General features: G+C 36.9%; 1 protein-coding gene across 5 annotated transcripts in view; it reads left to right on the forward strand.

Moving 5' to 3' along the window:
- The window catches only part of iqsec1b (IQ motif and Sec7 domain ArfGEF 1b), a 207658-nt gene that overhangs the window by 120292 nt on the left and 61144 nt on the right, over positions 1–26222 (forward strand). The window contains exon 1 of one of the 5 annotated variants that reach the window (XM_065241198.2): positions 11066–11507. The exons of the other annotated variants lie outside the window; for them this stretch is intronic. Coding sequence (XP_065097270.1) covers positions 11395–11507 — 113 coding nt within the window. The 5' untranslated portion in view covers positions 11066–11394. Of the gene's footprint in view, positions 1–11065; positions 11508–26222 lie in introns of those variants that run through there. 5 annotated transcript variants of the gene reach the window in all.

Raw genomic sequence — 26222 nt, forward strand, 5'->3', positions numbered from 1 at the left:
CAGGTTATGGGTTTGAATCGAGGGGCAACCTTCCGATCTCTAATGAAGCCAATACGGAAGTGATTTAAACTGCAATTCATAGACTGGCCACTAGAGGCCGGCTCCAAAAAGAAGTCAATTCCCGTTGACCCCCATGTTAAACTGCCCAACTTTAGAGGAGAAAAAAATAAGTTTACAGCTTGGTACAAAATAGTTTTTGGTCTGTATAGCTAATTTGGCCCTTTGTGACATCTGCGAGGGGGTTGAATATTTTTGTAACTCATCTATATTAAGCCTTAAAGTTCTGCATAATTAAGGGTGTGGCCACTTGAGTGACGGTTAAACTGCCACTGCTGTCACTGTAGTTAAGCCAGGCGTGCATGGTTTCAGCAACCAGTCATCTCAGCTTTGTCCACGTCCCGCCTCTTTACCCGATCTTCATAAAATTATTGGTGACGTCACGGACATTACGTCCATCTTATTTTACAGTCTATGGTTTGACATTCAGGAAAAAAATACTGTATACTTTAGGGATGCATAGCGATTAATCCCAATTAATCTAAAGCAGAATAAAAGTTTTTGTTTACATCATATATGGGGGTGTACTTTGTATAATAACTTTGTATAGATAAATGCACACACATGCATGTATAGAAATGTTTACATGTGTGTGTGTGTGTGTGTGTGTGTGTGTGTGTATATATATGTATATATATATATATATATATATATATATATATATATATATATATATATATATATATATATATATATATATATGTATATATATTAATATTTATGTATAAATTATATTATATGTAAATATAAATACTTAATATATAAATATATATTTTTCTTAAAATTATACATGCATGTGTGCATATTTATATATATACATAATTATTATACAGTTCACACACATATATGATGTAAACAAAAACTTTTATTCTGCTATAGATTTATCGCAATTAATCGTTATGCATCCATAGTATACTTATAAATTGTATGCCTTGTTATGCACTTTAAAGGGGCAATGGCATGAAAATCTGATTTTTTCCATGTTTAAGTGCTATGATTGGGTCCCCAGTGCTTATATCAACCAAGAAAATTTGAAAAAGATCAACCCAGTAACTTAGTTTTGGTAAACCATTCTCTACAAGCACATGAAAAAATAGGTCGTTAAAATTTGGCTCTCCTTATGATGTCATAAGGAGCTCTTATTATAATAATACCACCCCTTAATCTACACTATCCAACCACAGCACTTCCATTTTGTGCAGAGAAAAGCATAATTGAGTTATATACAACAAACCACCATCATTGTGATCAGTGTTTGAATTTCATCAGCTCATTTGCTTTCTAAAGGACACACCCAAAACGGCACATTTTGCACACACCTACAAAGTTGCGATTTTAAAATGTAATAATACATTTTTTATATGGTATTTTGAGCTAAAACTTCACATATGTGCTCTGGGGACACCAAAGATTTATTTGACATCTTAAAAAAGACTTGTGCCATGGCCCCTTTAAGACACTTTGGATAAAATATCTTCCATAGTAAATGTATAAATGTAAACCATTGACCACAAAACCAGTCAATTTTATGAATTTGAGATTTATAAATCATCTTAAAGTTGTATAAATAAGCTGTCCATTGACTTATTGTTTGTTAGGATATGACCATTTTTGGCAGAGATTTGACACTATTTGAAAATCTGCAATCTGAGAGTGCAAAAAAAAATCGAAATATTCGCCTTTAAAGTTTCCAAGTCATTAGCAACTCCATCCACTCACAATTTTTTTTTGATATAAATATGGTTGAAAAAATATCTCCATGCAACATGATCTTTACAAAATATCCTAATGATGGAAAAAGCTATAATTTTGACCTAATGCATTTGAATATCTTTTGCTACAAGTATACACGTGCGACTTAACACTGGCTTTGTGGTCCAGGGTCTATCTTTTGAATTGCAACTCTTCTTAAGTATGTAAATATATATCTATTGTTACCTAAAGGAACATAATTTTAAAAAGCAATGAAATGTGCCCTCGTAATATCAGAGCCCAATACAAGGTCAGATCAGAGCTGGAATGCAGGTGGCTTTATTCCTGTTCAATTATTGTGCTCACAAAAACAGACTCAAGTCCTTAAGGGCATTTTCAATAAATTTGTGTTGAAGCAATGAAACAGTTCATAAAGCCAGTAGCTGATGTATTTTTATAAAGTCGCCATCAGTAGTTCGGAATCCATTTGGTTTGCTATTAAATGTTTATGTCTCCATTACATGAACGTATGGTGGAATTAAACTGATCTATAACATTAAAGGCTCCTAAAAGGTTATTTGTCATTCTGTGAGGTCTTTGAACACATAAAGGTGCTTCACGATGCCCTAGAGAAGAACCATTTTTGACTAAATGGTTTTGTTGCACAAAAGGTTCTTTGTAGTAGATAAAAGTTCTACATAAGAAGAAAACGGTTCCTCTTTTGGTTCTTCTATGACATCACTGTGAAGGACCCTTTTAAAACCTTTATTGATAAGAGTTTATAAGAGTGTGTCATCTAAAAACATTCCTTTAATCCAGTTGAGTCTGGTTATGTGTAGTAGATGCTTGAGAAAAGATCCATAATGCAAGCAGTTGCGGTAAACCAATCACTGAATGTATAGCCTTTAATTACTGCAAAAGTGCAAATCTATGCGTTCGAGATTTCCCATGAGTGACATTCATGATTATGATGTCCTATATGTTAAAACTGGCATTCATGTACCCTGGAGCCATTAACTGGTGTTAAGTTCTTGCAAAGCGTTGATTCATTAATAGCAGCGTGGCTTGTGCTTCCTTGGGTGCTGCTGACCGCTGTCATTAGCACCAATGAGACGTGTGGCTCATTTACTGAGGACGCGGAGCACAGCTGGTCACAAAAAGCCAACACCTGGTGTACAAAAGAGACTAATGGGTGGCCGTGGCCCAGTTTGCCAGCTGAAGAGCACTTATGGCTCCCTGTATTAAAGCTTTGTATTAAAGTGATGTTTTAATGGGCTAAGACATTGATTGTCTTATGAAGAATGAGGAAGTTTTACCACAAATAAGCTCTTTATTGGTGAGACACATACATTCGGATCTTTACCAAGAGATATCTTTGTTTTTCCCTCTTGCTGTCTTATAAAAAAAAATATATTTATTTTTTTTAAAAAAGGGCTTTTAAACTCTTAACTAGACATTTCTGGAAATACATTATGTAGCAATTGCACATTATTCAAAACATCTTGGTTCTGGTTGAAAGGCCTTCTCAGCCAACCGGATGATGGATGTTGCTTCATCTGCTCAACCCCCTCAGCCCCCCTTTCTAGACATAATGCCCCCCCCAAACTCCCCGCAAGACAAAAGAGCTGTTTGCTAGGACTTGATAATGAGGATGAAGGGACATGTGTGGTCATACTTATGCCCTCATGTTTATGGGCTTTAAACAAGTAAAAGGAAACATAAAATTTAAAGCAATTCAGTGTTAAATGACAGTAAGTAGGAGTGCAGATGGTTTTTAAGTGAACCGACGGCATTGTGTTTGCAATCCGAGTATCCACAATAAAACATTTGGATCACCCACAAACTGAAAGTAATCTGATTAAATGAGTGCAAGCCTTTTGGACATTCTGGAAAGCGATTTTTAAACACTGATGTTTGGGGCTAAGGCCAGCATAACTATTATTAATGCTTATATATTGGATTGGGTTTGTTCAAATCCCAAACACTCAAACAATATAAAAGACTTTGGGGTGGACCCTTAATCCAGAACACCACAGCAACTGCATAGCGACGCCCTGACGACCACTGACCCTACAACCAACACCCTAGCATATTGATAAATTTGCACGTGTCAGTGCCATTCATATATTCTTTACAAAATGTGAATATTATCTATTTGTCTTCTCTGTTACTAACCATGCTGTATTATATGTTATTATACACATATTAGTTCTTAGTCCTTAGCTGCCAAAAATGTAAATGTTCTGTGTGGCTTTTGCACCATTTAGCATTTCTATGCTGTGCCAGTCTCCAGCAAGGTGGTCATGTGTTTGTTTGTGTTTGAATGGCTATGGATGGTCTTTAGAGGGTTTGGAGGGCGTGAGAGGGAGCACAAGATCTGATCTGGATGCAGCTCTAGCAGCAAGAGTGGTTTGCATAATGACAAGCATCCCAAACACACACACACACATCTATACATATAGTATGATTCTCCAGAAAAACAGGCGCCTGCAGGGTTTGGTAATTATTGGTCATGCTACCTTGAAATGGATTCTTTGAATGTGCTATGATGTGTTTAAATATACTTATTCAGGGCATTCGATTTCTCCAACAATGTGGTCACACCATTTGTTTTTTGCATAGTCAGGTTCAGATTCATCTCCTGCGTAATAATGTATCTGTGGGACTGTATTAAAGATGTGGATGGTTAAATCCTTGATGGTAAAATGAACTACAGTAAAACGATTCACTGCATAATTTTTTTATCAACATTTAGATGATTAAGTATAAAGAAAAGTGTATTGTTTATGTGACATTTCATTTTAAAATATAAATCTATTATTTGCTACTATTTTTGCATTTGGCAGATGTTTTTAACTATTTCCCACCATTGACAAGTTATCTCGTCAATTAAGAGAAAACATTTGCATAAAAAAATGAATTTATATGTTAATCTGCAATACCGTGCACTTACCCAATTTATGAAAAAACTGAAGGCAAAATGTTATTTGCATTTTAAACTCTGTGTACACTAGGGGTATCACGATTCTCCAAATCCTCGATTCGATTACATTTTCGATTCTAAAGTCACGGTTTGATTCGATTCTCGATTTTTTATTTTTTATTTTTTTGAAAGACAAAAAATGCTATGCCATTATTATTTTTTATTATTTATTACTAGTTTCACATTAACATGCACATTGCATACTTTTCCTTGCATGGGGGTTTGTGGGCTTCACTACGCGAGAGAGCTTGTAGGATTCCTTCTTGCACGAACATGGACTTAATGCGCGCGTCTTGGACTCCTATCCAAGTTTTATGCGTTTAATGCGAGCTGAGGCAAATGATGGTGTCACGATATCGATTTTAAATCGAAATCGATCGAAATTAAGTCACATCCTCGATGCTGCCACGCCCCCATGTCACGTCCAATCGGCTTGCCAAGCAGGGAAAAAAACTCTCAGAGATTTATATTTTAAACACGAGGGATGTATTGCAACAAATCTTTGAAATGCATATCATAAACAGGATTACTAGTGATCTGACTTCGGACAGAGCGCAGCTCTCTGCACGTTCGAGAGTGAGAGAGCCGCCAAGATGCAGCGGGTTATATTTTAAACAAAAGGTACACTGTCAAAAAATTCCGTAGAAATTACAATGTTATTGAAGCTGGGTTGCCGGTAATTTACCGTAGATTTAAATTAATGTTATTTACTGGCAAGTGTTCAAAGTTAAATAAATTTTAAATATTAACAAGTCTTTATCTTTACAGAATAAAACTATACAATAACAGCCTCATGCAAAGCATTCTGGGGACCAGAAATCATCATCAACCTTTTTCTGTTTTTTTCTGTTTTTCAGATTTTGTTTCCCAGAATGTTTTCCCAGAATGTTAGATTTACTCTGTAAAGACAAAGACTTGTAAATGTTTAATGTTCATTTACCTTTGAACAAAATGTTGCCAGTAAAAAACATAAATTTAAATCTACGGTAAGATACCGGCAACCCAGCTGCAATTTCTACAGAATTATTTTACAGTGCACTGTAAAAAAAATGTGCTGTAATAATGCAGCTGGTTGCCAGTAACTTACTGTAGAAGATAAAGACCGAAAATGTTTCATGTTTATTTAACTTTGAACAAACTGTTGCCAGTAAATAACATAAATGTAAAATCTATAGTAAGTTACTGGCAGCTAGTTGCCAGGAATAATCAGTAATACTGTAATTTTTTAGCTTTTTGCTAAAAATTTTTTTAAGAAAGATACCCATATTTATAAGCAGAGAAAAAATATAGATAGGTTGAAACCCTTTTTATTCTGTGTTGATTGTTTGTTTGAAAGCACAGGGTCTGTTTACACTACTGTGTAAAAGTCTTATGCCACCATGCCATAATTAGATTTGTTGTTTTTGCAATGTTACAGTGATCATATACAATTATTTATCAGGTTCTTTATAGGAATACAACCAGAAAATACAGGAAACATGTATGTAGTATTAAAAACAATATAACAGTTTAAGCTGAAGTATTTAGGGTAAACTCCCCTTCCACTTGAGCAATAGTGGGCAGCTGCAGGATCTCTTAAACATAAAATGAAATTTAATCCTAATTTCTAATTCTAATCAAATGACTTCAGGACTTCAGTGTCCTCCAAAAAGCTCAAGATGTGTTCAGTGCCAAGAGAGGTCACACCAAATTCTGACCGATGCCTGAAGAATTTTATTTTTATTTTGTGTACATATTTCCTGTATTTTCTTATTGTATCATAATAAAATAGATTGAAAAATAAATATTTTTCTTGTACTGACATATCTTAACTTATATCAGTGTCTCAAGATGCACAGCAGTAATGTTTTTTTGTAAGGTTTGTTTGTAAAAACTACTTAAATGTCTTAAAATAACTAAGGCCTAGTGCTTGATGAATCTAAACTCTGTCCATAAGCACTAAGTAGTTTCTAACTAATGTAAACCCATGAAAACTATGTATAATGGATGTTTAATTAGAATATACAATTGTTTAACATCTTGACTGACTACAAGATACTGCTAGTACTGCTTGAAAATTCATGTCAGCTCCCCACAAACAATCTTGCTTTCCCAACTAGTTTTCTTTGGCCTGTCATGGATGTATAATACTGCTCACCATGTCACACCCACTGTCTTATTCTGCAGCCAATCAGTAGTCATGTTAAGGCTTCCGTTTAGCATTTTATCAGCAGTGATCCTGTATCCCGGCAACGGGCATCTGCATATTTGAGTGTGGTTGTAAATCAGCCAGCCTGTGTTTGTTGAGAGTCAGTCCCTGCTGATCACCATGTGCTTCTCATGATTAGCACCGCTCAGCACACACATGGCCGATGAAGGAGTGAACCATCAGATAAAGCATCATTAATACAAACTCGGGCAGGGGGGCAACGGGGGGCTTTGTGGTTGCTGCTAAGCAAGCTGGAGGTGGACTCTGTCATCGGCTGTGACAGACAATAGGAGCAGCTGTAATTCAAAGCTGGGATGCAGAGATTTGGACCGGCTGGTTTCTTTTTTTGATTATTTTTGCATCTTTTTTTTTTGCTAGATTCTCCTATAAAATCTCTTTATCTCGACTTTGTCTTCTGTCACACAAAACACACACTTTGTGTGGCGTCCCTGAAGCGTCAGACAGCCGTACACATGGTGTGTGAGGGGAGTGTGTGATCTCTTCATTGGGGGTGTAAGAGACATCACACAGGGTGTTACTCTTTGTATTGGAAGGATTTACAGCCGGCACCAGGGCCTTTTTATATTCTCATACATACGTTGGTATCGAGGACCTCCGTCTATGGGATGCTCGGTATAGTGCGCTGTCACTCAAGCACCTATGGATCAGGTGTAATAGTGGCTGCTCGCACAAACCACGTGCATCTTACCTGTTTACGCAGGCCTGCAGGGATGTGAAAGGCTAAATCGCTGAACCTTTTGGTGTTTGCGTGAGACAATGTTGAAGCTCAAGACATTCTGTATGGATTATTGGCAGTTTCTTTGCCTGCAGCCTCTCAATGGATTTTATAAAAGGTAAGAGGTTTTTGCTTAATGTTGTAGAGTTAATGTTGATGTTGTAGAGGAAGGAAAGTTATACATTTACAGTTTATGATGGATGTTAACATGCATGTTAACACACAGGATTGTTCATATTCACTTTTAGCAGGTTTTAAATCATCTCAATAAAGCTTTTACGGGCTCTTAGTCAGGCAGAGAAGTACCATGACTGACCTCAGATCAGATCGTGTCTTTGTGTTATTGTGAGGGAGCGGGTGTGAAGCTGAGGTTGCAGACAGTCAGGCTGATTTAGTATGAGCTCTATTGTGTGTTTGTGACCTGACAACCGTTTCCACCACAGATTTGATCCTCTCTATTGTGTGAAGCATGGCACCTATCGGGTCCTGGGCTTCGTCCTGTGAGGGCCACTGCGTGTTGTCCAGCAAAATATTCAATTTGAGGATTTGTTCTTTCACATGTTTTCATATTTGATGTGTTGGCTTTTGATTATAAACTGTTATAACGTACTGTGCAGCATGCATGTTTTTATTCATTAGAAAGGTTAACATGAAATGTCAAAGAGTTGTTGCATTGTCCAGTGTGATGCTATATTTAATTGAAAACCTTTAAGCAAAAATGTGACCCTGCTTGTCATATCTGTGATTTCCTGTATTGTTTTCTACATAAAATAATTGTAGGTAATGTAAAGAACGTTCTGTGAAAACGCAATCTTTATATCTTTAATATTGACAGAGTAAGGCCATGTGACAGATTGAATCAATGTAAAATCAATAACTGAAACTTTGAATCCCCCCACACATATACACTTTAAAACATGCTGTGATTGTTATAACCTTTGCTGACTCAGGCATGCGAGTGACTCTGACTCAGGAAATTCCCTGTCAACTGTTCCGGCCTGTAACCTTCCCGCCTAACAGTGTCCTTTATTTGACCAACATAACCATAGGCTTTTGTGCTCGGTGCAATACCTTCAATCAAAAGACAATGGAGAGTGGCATTAATGACATTAAACCTCAAAAAACATTTACTACAGAAGATTAAATGTAGAAATGACTAATTTTCGTTCGATGTGTAGCTAATAGCTAGATTAATATACATTAATGGGCCAGTTTCCCAGATCGGGTTAAGGTTAATCCATATGCCTTTGTTATTTTAGGACAATTTTTAATTCCTTAGAAAAAAAAACTTTACTGGTGTGCATTTTGAGACAAAGCAATGTCACTGATATATGTTAAGATATGTCAGTGCAAAATGTTTTTAAATGAAAGCTGCTCAAATAAAGCAATAACCCCATGAAGCAATGTGTTACCAGTGCATTTTATAACAGCTAACAGGCGTTGTTAGGCATGATGCGAAAAGGAGTGCCTAAAACCCCCTTAGCTGTTATAAAATGCACTGTAACACCACTGCTTCGCGGGGCTTATTGCTTTTATAAAACGGTAACATCATATGCATAGCAGGGTTTCATAAAATAAAACGCAGCAAATAAGTTGTAATTATATTAATACAAATATTACTCATCCGCCAAACAAAGTAGTTCCTCAGAATTAAGTGTGGCTGCAACAGAGCGCAGTTCCCAAGCAAGACGCAGCAAAGACACAATTAAAATATGATTAAAGACTGTGGTGTTTATTTTTCATAAATCAACATTCATCTAATTTATACATTAACATTTATATTGTGCAACTGTTCAAGTGTGGAACTGTTTCCCCGTCAGCATTTAAAAGAAAAGTTGCCACCCAGTTGTAGTTTAACGTTAATGCCTTCCAGAAAAAATTTCTTCTTTAAATAAACATAAAATATTTTAAATAAAAGAACAGACCCTCCACTTTCAAACAAGTTATCTTAATCGATGAGAAAACTCAACAATATTTATTGACATTTATCTGGATATTGCCATTAATTGTGCAATTGTTAAATTTTTTTAAATATGATTAAAGTCTGTGGTGTTTATTTTCATAAATCATTATGCAGCAACAGTGGCGCAGTGATACTTAAGCTATGTAATCGTGGATCGAATCTGAATCGTGGGGTTACCGGGGTATTTTATAACGTGCATTTTAGTCTGGGACTACAGTAGGATAAACCCTGTCTGGGAAACCACCCCAGTTCAAATGCACCATCCCTTTATGTGTACATGGAAATCTTATATGATATTTATAAGAGTATGTGATGTATGTGATACAGTCAACTCTGAAGATGATCTTTATTATGTATTAAACTGGTTTGTTCTCTCTTAATCTCTAAAGGCTTTAACAGCACAGATCCTAAATCCTGCTACTTTTTATCTAGCATCTTGTAAAAGGACAGTTCATCTTAAACAAAGTTGCAGTTTCTTAAAGTTACAATGTATACATTTTTTATTTGGTGCTTGCTGGGTGTTCATTTTGAACCCTTTTTGGAGAACCTCAGGATAGGAAAACCTGTAGTGCCTTATTACTTCATAAGACAAACAAAGTTGTTGGTTTGGGGTGGACGTTGAAATCCCAAAATATTCCCAAAAAACTCTATTGAAGTCTGTAGGGACCTTTATTAGATTAGAGCATCTCTCTCTCGCTCTTGCTCTCGCTCTCTCTCTCTGATAGCATCCATAAAATCTATCTTTCTATGTACTAAATTCAATCTGTATGTACAGAACTTTGTTAAGCCAACAAAAAGTTGATTTCAAAACTTTCTTGACTTCTTACGTTTTCCAGTTTCAGCACCGTTTCTTCACTGGCTTCCATCCAGCCATTTCTCAGCATTTGAGAAACATCACCACCCTCTCTTTTCTTCTGTTTTCTTTCTTTTTCACCTCTCCCATGTGTATTCCAGTGCGGTGTTGTAATGCTTTAAGTTACAGTTTTGAGGGTAATCCATTTCCATGGAGCGTGCCAAGCCTTACTCCCCCTTAGATTATGATCTCATAGCCTCCTGCAGCACTAGATCTCCACAGCAGGTCTGGCCCCACTCAATCATGACAGCATCAGCATTTTTGCATTCAAGTTCCATTACGACGCTCTTTTTTTTGTCACTGAGACTAATGAAGTACACGTTTCGGAGTGTAAACACTGGTCAGAGCCTCCTCGGCTTAAAACTCCGTAGGGAAATGCCTCGCACTTAGCATAAGTGTTGGCGAGCGGGCCTGCCAAACGCCTTTGACATGCGGTACTGTAGACTGGGAGTCTAACAACCTCCAAACAAGATGAGAGATACTCTAAGAATGTGAGAGGCTAGCAGAAGGAGTGCTTCAAGGAAACGTCCGCTTGAAGAGAATTAGTACATCCGGCTGTATCTCTGAGATGCTGTACTGTACTCCATATGAATACAGCAACTGCATCTCGCATGTTCCTCTCCTTTCATGGAAACTTCTGATTGCTTCTAGACGTCTTCTCCCAGAGGGGAACATTTGGGTATGGCTGCATAAACAAAGCTGAAGACGCCTAAAGCATGCATCCCAAGCAACAACTGCAGTAACTTGAACTGGGGGGGTGAATGAATTGGTGATTTTTCTTCTCTCTTCTCTTCATGCATTGCGCACGGTTTGTGGTTGAGGGAAGGAAAAGAGGAAGGAGCGGCTGGGTTTGAAGATCAGAGTTGAGTCGATTACCCAGCCAGTGTATGCTGAGTTTCACTCACTGTTTTCTGACATTTGTATGTTCTTCTTCTCCTGGATCTATCTTTTGAAGACGTCAAGTAGCCAGGCGGGAAATGCCCTGGTCATGTTAAATCTGATGTGGAAATACTGCATTTCGGTTCGTACCATAAGGTAGGAGATGTTTCAATCAGTGCAGACGAAATGTTAGAGACTCCTGGAAAAACAAGATTTAGTGTGTTTTGGTCAGGTTTAAGAGGAAATTATACGATTTTGATGTTTTTATGGATATTTATTGTTGCCTTTGCATATGAAATATATAGTTGGTTTGTTCAGTGTGTGTTTTTCTCATTGCAATCAAGTTTTATAAAGTCTGAAAGTAATAAAGTAATGTTAAAAACCACTCATCCAGAAATAGCCATTGTTTATGGAGTATTAAATACACCAATTTACACACTTGTAGCTGTGGACTCACGCTGTTTAATTGCTGCTTTTTATTTTTTAAATTTGTATGTTATTGTACAGTACTGTATTATTTATTATTTAGTATGGACATACTGTAGTCATTTCATTAATAGATCAACTCCCCTGCCTGCTTCCACCCAGGGAAGCTAAAATTAGACTCTAGAGGCTCTGAGTCAAGCCACCATGTTCACCAAAGTAGCCAATGAATTTTCCGGCTCTGTAATTTGTTCCCCAAGATTTGGTTAGACACAGACTTTGTTTTGTAGTAAAAGTTCCTCTTAAGTTTTCGCAACACAAGCCACCATTCGCTTATAATCTTTACTTATTATATAAATATAATTTCAACACATTATTAAGCATTTGTTATGATCATAACATTTTATGTGTGACTGTTTCACTGTTTGTGAAATCCAAAGTTTCATAGTCTAATGATGAGATAAGTAGCACCAAAGTTTGATTTAATTTCACTTTATTTTCAATCTTTGACATGATCTTACTACTGTAAGTCAGTATTAAAAATATCAATATTCACACAGATTGTTCGGTAACACTTTAACTTAAAGGGGTGTTCATAAGACTGACATGACACCTTCATAATCATGACATGACACGTGCCATGAACATGAAGGTGATTTTATGCACGGGTATGACAACTGCCATAAAGTGTCATTTGTTCAATTATGCCATTTTTAATGCAAAGATGACATTGTTTAAGATGTCTTTGTTTTGACAAGTTGACATTAACCAAAAGATCATAACTTGTCATGAGAATTTGATATTACCAATACAACATAACTGACCACTTTTTACCAGTGATACTTACATTGAACGGGTAAGTCCAAGAAAGCTTCCATGTCGTTCTGCCATATTGATAAACTATAATAGCAGAGAGGGACAAAAAGCACTAGCCTACCGCAACCTGTTTCCACAACTCATTTTCGCTCAGAACACGTGAACCAGCTGAAATGGACAAGAAGATCAGTGAGTACATAACGGCTATCGTAGTTGTAACGCGCATTTGAAAAAGCGAGGCGCTAGAGAGCACTGTTCGTTTGAATGCAAAATACAATTTCACCACTAGATGGGGGTAAATCCAACTTACTGTCCCTTTAAAATGTCATTTAGTGTTAATACTCTGTCAAATAGTTTTATAACAGCATCATGAACATTTTTCTTGACCTCAATTACAGTGGTACAAATATAATTTGTCATTAAAATGTCATTAAGTGTCAAATAGTTTTATAACAGTGTCATGAATATTCTTATGTTATTTTTTTTAGTTTCTTCCAGGTGTTAGGGAAATAATATCAATCATCCAATGATAATAATAAGAATTAAAATTGATAGTTATATTTTATGGCATTTGGAGACCGATTCACTTAAAATTAAATGAAAAAGTACAATGAGGGGTTAAGCCATGCAGTGTTGGGTCCATATCACAAAAACGTCAATTAAATTAATTAATTAAATGTTTAGTTAGCTTTTTCAAGTCAAATGTCAAGTTGTCATAACAAAGACATCTCAAACAATGTCATCTTTGTATTAAAAATGACATAATTAAAAAAATGACACTTAACTCTTTCCCCGCCAGCGTTTAAAAAAAAAAAGTTGCCAGCCAGCGCAAGCATTTTTCATGATTTTCACAAAAGTTTAATGCCTTCCAGTCAGAAAATGTTCTTCTTTAAATATATAAACAAACAATATATCTGATGAATGAACCTACCCTCTGCTTTAAAAAAAAAAACTGTTTTATCCTACCTTTATTAGTTCTCTTGTAATCACCTCTCAAACATGGGTAAGTTTCTTCAAAAACACCCAATTTTGAGCAAAAAGCTGAGATAATTAAATTTTTGCGAAGGACCTTTGATAGAGATCAGATGCAGAGCGATCTTTAAAACATACGCGGAGTTCTTTCTCTTTCACGTGAGGCGCTACTTCTGGGTTGTATAAGTTGCGGAAGCGGATAATAGCGGTATTGCGGAAAGCTGGAAAATCTTGTCATTGGCGGGGAAGCATTTTCTCTTAATTGACGAGATATCTCTTCAATGGCGGCGAAAGAGTTAATGACATTTGTCATAAACGTGCATAAAATCTCCTTCATGTTCATGACACGTGTCGTGTCATGAGTATGAATATGTCGTGTTAGTCTTATGCACAACCCTTCAAGTAAAGTGTTACAGAATGTCTTTACGTTATGTATATTTTTTGTATAAAACAGTAAATCATAAAATAAGACTTTAGCTGGGTTGTCACATACTTTTAATAAACTACAGTATTTACTTTAAGCATATAAGACTCTTAAGTTTTGCCTTCATTCATTTCCCTGCCAATGTTCAGGGCCATTTTAAAGTTCCACTAAGCGCCACCGTCTCCACTTTCAGTCTCTCGTGTTTGGGTCACATGGCAGACTTCTAAGGTTCTTCATAGTTTTACTTACACCTGTTTACATCTGCTTTTCTGCCGTCATCTTCGGTATGAACTAGTTCTCCATATCTAATTTCACAAGCAAGAATGTCTCCTCATTGGCCTTTAGGGCAAAAACTCTACCTGGGAATCTGGAATCAGGTATCTGACTTTGAAAATATTTATTGAAAAGAATGAGGCATGATTAAAAAGCCCCGCAGTCATTTATAGTGGATAAAGGAAATTGCTTCGTGGAATGAACTGTGCCTTAAAAATGTTTTTGAAAAGAGCTGCCCTGAAACATTAGATGTCAGGCAACATGATCTAGCACACAGAGGAAGCACAAGATATTATTTATTTATTTTGTGCGGCTTGCCGTTACGTCTGAAGGTGCCCGCCTTGTCCTGTCCCACTTGCCGTGTGTGTGGAAACAGAGACGTTTGGTGCTTCTGTTTTACTTTCCTTGGAAAACTTAATGATTCTCCCAGATATTCAGTGTTTCCAACGGGCTGGCCTGACTGGTTGTCTTCTTCCGTGAGGTCATCTCCGGTGCGTCACCAGACATTTGCAGATGTTTTCCAAGGGGCTCTTGGGGCCGACCTGTCTGCTGGAGTCTGTGCTTCGTAAAGAATCTCAAAGGCATCTCTGATCTCTTTGGCCGAGAGCACTCGGGGGCCAGGCTATCTTGGGCTTGAGGAATCATATACAAACTTTAAATAGTTGCTCACAGCCACTGCTTTAGACTAGTGTGAAGGTTTGAAGAAGCACTATAAAGAGTTTTACAGTTTTATTCAGTGAATTTTAGACCGATCTGGTGGATACAGGCCAACTGCTGTGATAAGACACGCACTGTTCTCGGATCAGTCAGATCTGTGACTCGTCTGTGGGTGAGTAAGCGATAGATGGGGAACCGCACTGCAATGTGGGGAACCCTCAGATATATATATACTAGAAAAGTATATATATCATTTGGTTTGAGTCATGTGAATGCTTGTTTGTTTGACTGTCTGAAAAAAATCATTAGTAGTGCCTTTTTGCTTTCACTGGATGAGTCTGTGAAGCAGGTACAGTAGAATGCATTTAATAGAAAAGCCATGCATATTACCATTAAAGGTATTTTAATGCTTCAGGCTGCGTTGTTATTATAGATCTCTCTGTTGTCTCTTGAGTCTGTCTGTTTATAATGATTTTTAGCTTTTTGTGCTTGCGTCAGCTGGTGTGCATAACTGACATTCCACATTTCAATATGGAAAATTCCAGTGTTTGATCTCAATAATGTTTTTCCTCATTGACAAACACATCAACACATCTGAAGACACTGTTCCCGCTTCCCACTGACACAGTGCCAATATTCTTATTAGCATCTATTAATATTTCAGAGCGAGGGTTGCGGTTTACACTGAGTAATTAGGTTACATTACACTGTATAATCGTATGACACAATCTTATGTTTGATGGATTGTTATTTTAATATGTGATGCTGCATTAGAGTCACTTGATGTTTTACGTTAAACAGGGCAGTGGTAGAGTTTAAATCAGAAGTAATGCCTTTTATATCCTAGCTTTTTTTTTCAACGGTTCATGCGTCTTGCTCCCCTGGTTATTCGATCTGAATGAGCTCCACAGTACTCATTAAAATTATAGCGGCCCTGCCTTAACAATACAAAGTGAATCGCCGTTCCTTTCAAATGCATTTGAAACACAATCCGTCTCCTGGTTTATCGTAGCACCACACATACTTTTCAGCTCATAAAGTCGTCCTTTTTTTTGGATATTGAATGCTTTAAAATACGTTACTGGTCCTGCTTTAAAATTCAGGGTTTCCCGCATAAAATTTGTTAGTTAAGGTGGTAGGGTTGGGAGAGTGGGAGGGGCCCAGGGCGTGGCAATCAAAGGGGCGTAGAACTTCATATTTTTTTGGACGACCTAGTTAAGGCGGTAGGGTTTCCAAGCTTAGGCGGGCCGCCCGAACTGAAATGTGCTGCGGGAAACCCTGAAATTATGTTGTTATGGTTAAGTGAATAGTCTTTTTTTTATAGTGCTAAATGACTTTATTCTGTTGAAGCCTAATTAAACATCTGATTCTTTTAAGAAAATTGACAGTTTTTTTTTGTTGTTGCAGCTATAGCAGATAAGAGTTCAGATACAAAAGCTGTTAAGCGTCACCTCCATCAAAATATTGACCGAATGCTCTCGGCACCTAGCATACGTTCATCAAATACTTTCACTTTAAATCCATTTAATCCCAGCTAGGGCTGTCACAATTATTAAATAATAATCTCATCACAATTATTTGACCTCATCGCGATGATTTCAGATCACCACAATGATTGCACATCTCTTTAAAAACACAAGGGGGAGCTGCAGCACCAGTATAAACGAGACAGTATCAGATGCTGCTCCTTAACTGACAACTAAGTGTAACGCGATACATTGCAAAGCAATGTAATCGTCAAAGTCCTAAAACAGGCAATTAATCGCCATAATCGTCACAATTTATTAGGCAATTAACCGTCAGCCAAATTTCATAATTGTGACAGCCCTTATCCCAGCCTCAGGCCATTCATTAATACCAGTTTGTTGTATTAAATGCCACAATGACTTTTCAGCAAAGTCCTCTAAGTGCACATATAAAGAGTTGGATGCATAAGTGCATGAGTTTTTTTACCTGGTTAAAGGGGGTTTACAGAATATATTTGCATATTGATTGATTTTTAAGCTTTTTACCTTTATATAGGCTTAACATTGGCAGTAAAGTGAAATAACTGAACATAAATATAAGCCTGATAAAAAAAAATTTTTACAAGAAAACGTGTCAGATACACTTTTTTGGGTTTTGCATCTGAGCTCTTCACATTTTAGTTATTTGCCTCTCAACTTATATAAATAATGTGCCATAGGTTTAGATTGCCGTGCACTTTTATGTGATCTAACCTTTAGCCAAAGGTCTGTCAGATCAAGTCCCGACTAATGACTGGCTATTGGCCGGTCCCGGCACCTGGGACTTTATATTTTATGCATCTCACAGCACACTGCTCACGCTCTCTCTGCTACACATCTAAAATTGATGGTGGTCATGACCTCGTTGGAAATAGGGTCACTTTATCTCCTGTTTAATGTTGCTTGACTTTATAACCTCTGTGCACACAAATTCCACCTCAGCCTGCCTCCAGTCACCATTTTCAAAACAAAATCGGCAACCTAGTTCATAATAAGCTTGTATCTGCAGAACTCCTGGCTTCAAATCAAATATTAGATATTGAGATGTAGAATTAATGATGCAGACCCGAAAGCATTAAAGATCTTTGTTTTTCAGGCACCATTTAGTGCACTGGATGTTTTTATCACTTTATCATCTCCATGGATCGCTGTCTTGGAGTGTGCAGCCTCTGCCATGGGAGAATGTCAGTGTCATATCAATAGATGTTTTTGTGTCCTTGTTTTCTAAAAAAAAAAAAATGAGGATTACTTAAAGGTTTCTTTTTATCATAGAGACAGCAGAGCCTCAGTGGATATAAGCTCCAGCGACAGGACTTTGCTGTGTTAACAGCAGTACATAGATCACATGCTGTTATGTAACTCATATGCACATTATTACCCTTGTAAAACAGCCAGTGGCAACACAACAGTGACTAAAGCGGATGCCTTTAGAGAGGATTTTTTTTCCTTTAATAAAGTGGAAGAAAATGACAGGCTAAGCGACATGGTCGGAAATGTTTGGTCGTTTTTCCCTCAACCCAAACACGAGAACTTTCCACAGCTTTTTGTCCACGTATGTTGCACATTATCTGTTCATGAGAACGGTTTAAATGTATGGAGAGCGTAAAATAGCAGGTTGGAAATCCCCAATCCTATTTCCTGTTTTTAAAGGATGTTTTTTGTGTATTACAAAATAGCCTACAGTAGCATCATCACATTGATACTTGCTGGTCATTGGCAGGTGATATTAAAGAAATAGTCCATTTTCTTAAAAGAAAAATCCAGATAATTTACTCACCACCATGTCATCCAAAATGTTTATGTCTTTCTTTGTTCAGTCGAGAAGAAATTATGTTTTTTGAGGAAAACATTGCAGGATTTTTCTCATTTTAATGGACTTTAATAGAGCCCAACATTTAATACTTAACTCAACACTTAACAGTTTTTTTCGATGGAGTTTCAAAGGACTCTAAATGATCCCAAACGAGGCATAAGGGTCTTATCTAGCGAAACGATTGTCATTTTTGACAAGAAAAATAAAAAATATGCTCTTTTAAACCACAACTTTTCGTCTAGGTCCGATCCAGCGCGACCTAACGTAAATGCGTAGTGACGTGACGTAGGAAGGTCACGTGTTACATATATAAAACGCACATTTGCGGACCATTGTAAACAATAAACTGACACAAAGACATTAATTAGTATCAGTTGACATACAACAACGTAGGAACAGTCCTCTTTCAACACACTTGTAAACACTGGGGCGGAGTTTCGCGTTCGTCCTCTGTGACCTCTTGACGTCATGACTTATTGCGTGGGGTCACGCTGGCGCATCTCGACCGGATCTAGACGAGAAGTTGTGGTTTAAAAGTGCATATTTTTTATTTTTCTTGTCAAAAATGACAATCGTTTCGCTAGATAAGACCCTTATGCCTCGTTTGGGATCGTTTATAGTCCTTTGAAACTCCGTTGAAAAAAACTGTTAAGTGTTGAGTTAAGTATTAAATGTTGGGCTCTATTAAAGTCCATTAAAATGAGAAAAATCCTGAAATGTTTTCCTCAAAAAACATAATTTCTTCTCAACTGAACAAAGAAAGACATCAACATTTTGGATGACATGGTGGTTCTTTTAAGAAAATGGAATATTCCTTTAAGGACATTCTCATTAGAAAACATAGGATTGGTGGATAGGATCTGTACAGCATGATTCGTTTTTATAGGATAAATAACATGTTAAGTCCATCATCTCAGTATATACATTTATATATTTAATAATGGCAAGACTGCCCTTCTTTTGAAGGATTACATCCTTACCGATAAATGTAACAGAGAGACAAATTGTTTATTTTCTTAATTTGTCTTCTTTTCATGTGCCGAACGTCATAGTATATGAATCCAGAGGTTGTTTTTGTTATTTTTTTTTGTACCAATAGGAGAGTAAAGTCCATTTACTCTAGTTGCCGTGTTTCTCGGTGTATCCTCTCCTCTGATGTATTGATTTAGATCTGTGAGAGCTTTTTGATGCTCTTTTACTCTTGTGCGGGGCTCTTTTGAAAGGCACTCTCCAAGCAGGGCGCGTTTAGGGTGCTTTTATAAGGGACTCAAGAAGTGAACATAAGCACATCTCCAGAAGTCGTACCGTTTAAATTAGAGATGTTACCGAACCCTGCAGACAGACTTCAGATTTGCTCGCTTTTCAAATATTGGTGTGCAGTGACCAGGAATGTTTGACAATTAAATCATCTCTCTTCAGACAAACTGCAGCTTGTGAAAAATTCCTTTTTTAAAGCATTTCATTGATTTCTTGCTCACAAGCTAATATCAAGCTAGTCTCATTTTTAAGATGTATTGCATTTTATTTTGTTATTTTCATATTGTGCTGTATTTGATCGATTGTCTTGCATTGGACTGTAGTTAATGGCAAATAATGTTTTCTCAATCTGTTTTAAAGGGCTCAAATCTGGAGAAATCAAATTATAAAATGTACATTATTAACAATGCAATCTCATGGCAATATGTAGCCTACATACTTTAAAGCTCCCATTCTTTGTATGTTTTTGAAGCTTTGATTGTGTTTACAGTGCGCAATATAACATGTGTTCATGTTTCACGTTTAAAAAAAATGCGGTATTTTTCGCACAATTTACTTATCTGTATATCGCCGTTTTCACTGTCCTCAAAACGTGCTGATCTCTTCCTTGTCCTATGAAGTCCCTCCTTCAGAAATGCGTAACGAATTCTGATTGTGAAGGTTGTTTAGTGTGTTGTGATTTAATAGCAGCTTAGCTTGCCGTTAGCTTAGCTGACGACTGACATATTCCTGTGGGCGGAGTTTAGTCAAAAACTGTTCTAGTGATGTCATTACAGCAGGAAGTAGAGGACTGTAGTCCAAACCGGCCATTCGCTGTAGGCTTTGAAAGGGGAATTCTGTTAAAGAAAATATATCGCCTGGCAGTGAGCTTTATCATTTTACAGGTATTATTTATGCTATTATAGCAACATTACACACTAACTAGGGTTTAAAAAATGGGATCAGATAATTCATAGTAATTCGACCACGCATTTTTGTACAATTTGCTTTTACTTCTGTGATGTTGGGGTTAGGGATGGAGTTTCATCAGGGCTTGACATTAATATCCTCCAAATGCGGGTAGATTTCCAATCTCACTAGCCACTTTGGCAGGTTGAATATGATTTTTTTTGAGCGAAGAGAAATTCATAGCGCATACCTGAATTCACACGTCCCAGTTTTGTCCGAAATCAAGGAAAAGGTTTATCTTATCAGTTAATCTTCTACACCCCTGCACCACTTTTAATGTATTCATTAGAAGTTAATCTATTCATGCCTTACTAGCATGTATTTCATGCACCTAAATTAGGGATGCACCGATAGGATTTTTTTGTACCGATGCTGATTTAAACAGACAACTTCTGGCCGATACCGATATTAAACACTTGTATACAATACTATACAGTTGGTCTATTAGCTAGTTTATTTCTGCATCAAATTATTTTTACTGAACATGGATTTGATCTTATTAACAACTGACCAACATAATAAGAGAGGCACAAATTAAGCTAAAACAAATATAATAAGACAGCATGACAACCTTCAAAGGTGGTTTTTGCTATTCAGCATTTATTTTATTAACAAAATTAACTCGTTTTTTACATATAATGGATTTCTTTATGCAGTTAATTAATAAACAATCGGTATCGTGCTATTGCCGATATGCCGATGGTTTCAAATTCATAAAAAATCGGCCAATAAATATCGGCGGCCGATACATCGGTGCATCACTAACCTAAATGTATGATATGATCTAAACTGATATACCTGCTATATACCAGCTAATAAATGTAATCTTAATTTAGGTGGTCAATCTGCACTTGAAAGTCAATCTGCATCTAATTTAGCTAAATCAAGTAAATTTACTTTGGAAAACAACTAGCCACTTTGGTTGGTGAGCAAAGGCCTGGGTTGAATGCGTACAAAATACGTACAAATTCAAGTGAGATAACGTTGGTATTAAACTTGTAAAAAGAGCTCAAAATTTTCCACATTTCTGACATACAGATTATTTTTGACAGATAATTACATTTAAACCCATACCCACAGAGATTTATACTACATAATGAGTAGCTTAAACATATATTGGGTGTTTAAATCTGGCCCGTCCACTCTAAACTAAACTATTGCTAAACTGTGTCACCCATTGTTTGAAAAATGCTGGGCAGTGACAGTCACAAAACAGTACAGCACACTTTCGGGTTTTAGCATTCTCGACTTCGAGACAATACCTGAATGAATGTCTGTTTTGTGTAGATTAATTTCAATGTGGATATAAATGGGGTTTCATGATGATTATATTTGTAATTTATGTTGTATTTTATGTCTGTTATTGAAGGAAATATTCATTTAGTAACCCGGAAATCACCAGAAGCATTCAACACAATTCTGCGTTCACGCCACAGATGCAGGAAATGTAAAACAGGCCCACGACCTGCGATAAAAAGAATTACTAACCATGATATATAATACGAGCCACTTAGATGATAAATGTAAGCATTTAGTGCCTTTCAGCATTATGTATGAATTTTTTCCTATACTCATGACCTGAAACATAGCAAATGACGCAGGACTAACATGAGAGGAACTCCGACTCAATTACCTCACGCGTGCACCCAATCAATCCGACCTCATCTGCAATTCCTGTCCGTTTAAAAAGCCTCGTCCTTTGTGATGAAGCTAATTATGCATGAGAAAGTGGAAGGAGAGGATTTTTAATCTGCAGGAAAGAAAGAGACAGCCCGGGGAAAAGGTAATCCCTTCAGTGGGAAAAATGACGCACTGCCCTGTTCATTTATCTCATGCCTGGCAATGAAACTCTTGGGAACAAAGTGTACAATCTTAGCTTTTTTTAGTGGTTGAAACAAAATTATTCATTTAGGGAGATGTTTTTTTTTAACTGCCACTCATAATGTTATGGAGGGAATGTGCAGTGAATCATATGTTCATCACTTATTAGACTTCTGCTGCTGTCTCTTTATAATCCAGACTACTTCACAGTACACTCAGTCTGCATTAACATCTCAGCGGATGTGTTTGGGGAATGATTGAACTCTCAGGTTTTTCAGAGCTGAGGTCTGAATACGATTTTGATGTTGCTGGTTGTTCAGAGTTTTACAGTAAAGTCTAGATAAAAGCCTTGGATAATATTTGGCCATGTTGAGGATTGTGTTTGGGATGTTTTGAATGGGGGCAGTGAGCTAAAATATTGATTAAATGGGAAAGATTTGTATTCAAATGTCAGAGTCGTGGCCATCTTGTCGTATATGACAGATAGCACAACAACACTTCACCCGAATTCGAGTCCCAGCTCACGGTTCTTTACTGTAATTTTTTTTATTAAACTTAAATGCTATACAAGTAATAAAAATTTATAATAAAGGTACAAAAGCTGTCACTAGGCGCATACCCTTTTAAAAAGTATACATTTGTTTATACATTTGTACATAAAGGGTGCATATTAGTACCTCAAAGATGCATAATGGTACCTCAGAGGTACTTATCTGTACCTAAATGGTATAAAAGGTACCATCCCGGTGACAGATTTGTACCTTAATTTTTGACGGTGCTCAATTTTGTTAGTAATAGTGAATTTTTTACTCTTTGTTGAAAGGATGTTATTTTAGGGCCAGGTGGTGATCTGCTCTCCCTTTGCTAATTCTGGTAATGAAATGACAGTGTTTTCCCAATAAGAGGTCCCTTGTCAATCTGTCTTCCCCTGTCCCATAATGCAAAGCAGTTTGTGCATCTGAGCTGTTTTTAATAGGACTACAGAGGATGGGGGAGGTTTGTTGGACCGCAGGTGGGTGTGTGCTCATGCATTGTTTACTCGTCCACCACATGTGCATATAACTCACTCCGTTTCCATATAACTGTATCACGTAGCTATCCATAGCTACACTAGACACTGTGAATGATACATTTGATGATACGGGCGCAAAGTAACGGGATATTAGAAATTCATTGCCGATTATTCATTCATGTGGACTGATGATGGTCTATAATGGATAAGGCAGCCATAGGGCAAGACCCACGTCTCAGCGGTGTCTTTTTTACCAAAAGAACACCGTGTTTGTTCTCGGACACAATTGGACAGGCACACGATTTTCCTTTAGGTCTTCTTGTAAGGTGCTCTAGACAAAGACGGGGCTTTGAAAAAGCAAGAAAAAGATAGCTAGCCTAAGTTTCTCTTTGAAGATGCTTTTGAATTCTGCTGTCATTGCAAAGCTTTTTAAAGACAAGAGTTAGGAAACCTGGAGGCGTCTGATACAGGATGCTGTCACATGCGTTGGTTAAACACTACGAAAATAATACATCAGGCTGAATGGACAAGCATAAGATATTTTGTCACTGTTGCTAACTTTTCTTACCTTTAAAAATACGTAAATTTATTAAATTCTTTCAAATAAATTTTTGGGTGAACTATTTCTAAATCATTTTCTAGCCATTTTTGGTTAGATTTCCTTTCTGTAAGTTTTATGCACTCACTAGGGATGGGCATGATTAATCGACAATCGATAATTGATCGTTAAGAATTTAGTCGATGACATTAATTTGTTATTGATTAATCGAATACTTTTTTATCTAATGCAGGTTGCGTTGCCTAGCGTAGCGCGTGTCTTGAAGCAAATAAATGAATTTCACTGTGTGGCAGCAATTCAACATTTTACCACCAGGGTGCAATATTTGACACCATACTCCGTTATCTGTGACCTTCCGTGTTTTGATTTTACAAAAATAATCATGAAGAGGTCATGATTTTTTGGAACAAATGAGGTCTCTGTTTAAGAATGCGGCTTGCAGCTGTAGGTTCCGCTGCTTTAAAGCACGGCATATTCAAGCGCATATATGTTCCGTTTGTCTAACTAAATGTAGTTCAACTGTCTGCCACAAGTGATCTTGTAATAAAGGTCTCATGGAGGAAAACAGCCTGTATTTTTGTATTCAACATTTTTGATTATAAAAGTTAAATAATAATTTTTTATTATAAAAATATTAACGACTAATCGATAGTCGATCGTTTATTCTCCCGACAATCGACTAAAAAAATTTAATCGAATGCCCATCCCTAGCACTCACTGCATTAAAGGTGACGTGTGTACATTTTAATGGCATGAAGTGGTGAGATTGCGAATTGCAATCAACAAAAATGTCATCATCTGAGACGACGTAGGGACGAAATGCACTCTGTAGAGCAGTTTGTCCATTTAGGGCTACTGTAGAAACATGACGGCGACACAAGATTTCTAGCACTTTACTACAAATATATATAGGGGTGGTTTCTCTGAAACTAGGACTAGAGCTTAGTTTAATTAGGAAATATTACTAGTTTTAACAAACATGCCTTACTAAAAACATTACTTGTGTCCATAAAACACAGGGCACTGATGTATTTTAAGATATGTTAAAAAGATGTTATAAATTTGGACAGTTCTTAGATTTATTTTAGTCTAGGACTAGTCTAATCCCTGTCCGAGAAATCGCCTCACAGAGATGAGAAATAAAAAACCGCTTTGTCCAGCTATGATCAGCTGTGAGGCCGAGCTTTCGATGTTGTCATGGAAAGCTTGGTTGTTTTTAGTCACATGACCTGCAATATATCGGCCTGCCCATATTTTGGTCTATCACTAAAAATAATCAGTTTTTATAATAAATCTTTGAAAATCGAATTATGGATTTGAATTTTTTATCTTATTATAACGTAAAAATGCTACATGAAAGATTGTAACGGAAAATATTGGTCTTCATCTTGTCACTTTCTTGGTATAGAAAACACGGTTTTACCGAAATAAGTCAAAATGGATTTATTGCGTTTTGGAACCAAACTCTTCAAATACACTATGATATTGTTACAGTCTTTGTTTTTGGATGATTTTAGACATTTTGTATGAATTTTTTCTTTAAATGTGGACAAAGGCTTTTTAAAACCACATTGAATCCCTGGGCATCATTCCCATATGGCATGAAGATACATCCCGACATACGCCCGTCACCCTTCCCCCTTCTTCTCACTATGGAAAGCATCCCAGCAGGATGCACACCAGTGCTGGCGTCCTTTTAAATTAGTCGTGGCATGAACACACATTGAAGTGGCTGTTACCGTACTGACAGCTGTGTGTGTGTGTGTGGACCACACGTCATTGCGGCCTGTAAACAGTCATTAAATCCAGTTCTCACTGCTTGGCACGATGTTAACACACACGGCATTGGATACATCCCAGGCCTTAGCACTTAGCTTATTCAGGTATATGCTTTTTTACTGTGTGTTTGTATTATACAGGTATTCGATCTGCATGCAGTTATGAAAGCTTTCAGCTGTGTGATAATGCACTGCCATGCTGCTGTTTTTTTTTTTGTAAAGTGTTTGTACAGAGTTTTCTTTATGTGTATCGTATGTTATACTGCATTTCTTAGACGGCATGTAAATCAGCACAAGATGCTTACATTGCACACAACCCCCAACCTATGTTGTGGGAATGACATCACACAGCACTAAGCGAAGGCTTTTGGGTCTGGCAACAATAAAACTTGCAGAATTGCTGGATTTCTCACAAATAAAGAATTTTGATCACTTTGATCAGATAGTAAAACAAAAATATGTGAGCTATTATTCTTGCCTGGATGCAATGGATGCAGGCTGGACTACATATCAAAGCTAACATTATAGCTATAACTCTAAATCTTATAATACATTTTAATATGATGCTTGCATGAGTAGCTCCTTATTTCAACTGTGTAACTTACCGTACCAA

Source organism: Paramisgurnus dabryanus, chromosome 14, assembly GCF_030506205.2.
Source record: "Paramisgurnus dabryanus chromosome 14, PD_genome_1.1, whole genome shotgun sequence".
NCBI lineage: Eukaryota > Metazoa > Chordata > Actinopteri > Cypriniformes > Cobitidae > Paramisgurnus > Paramisgurnus dabryanus.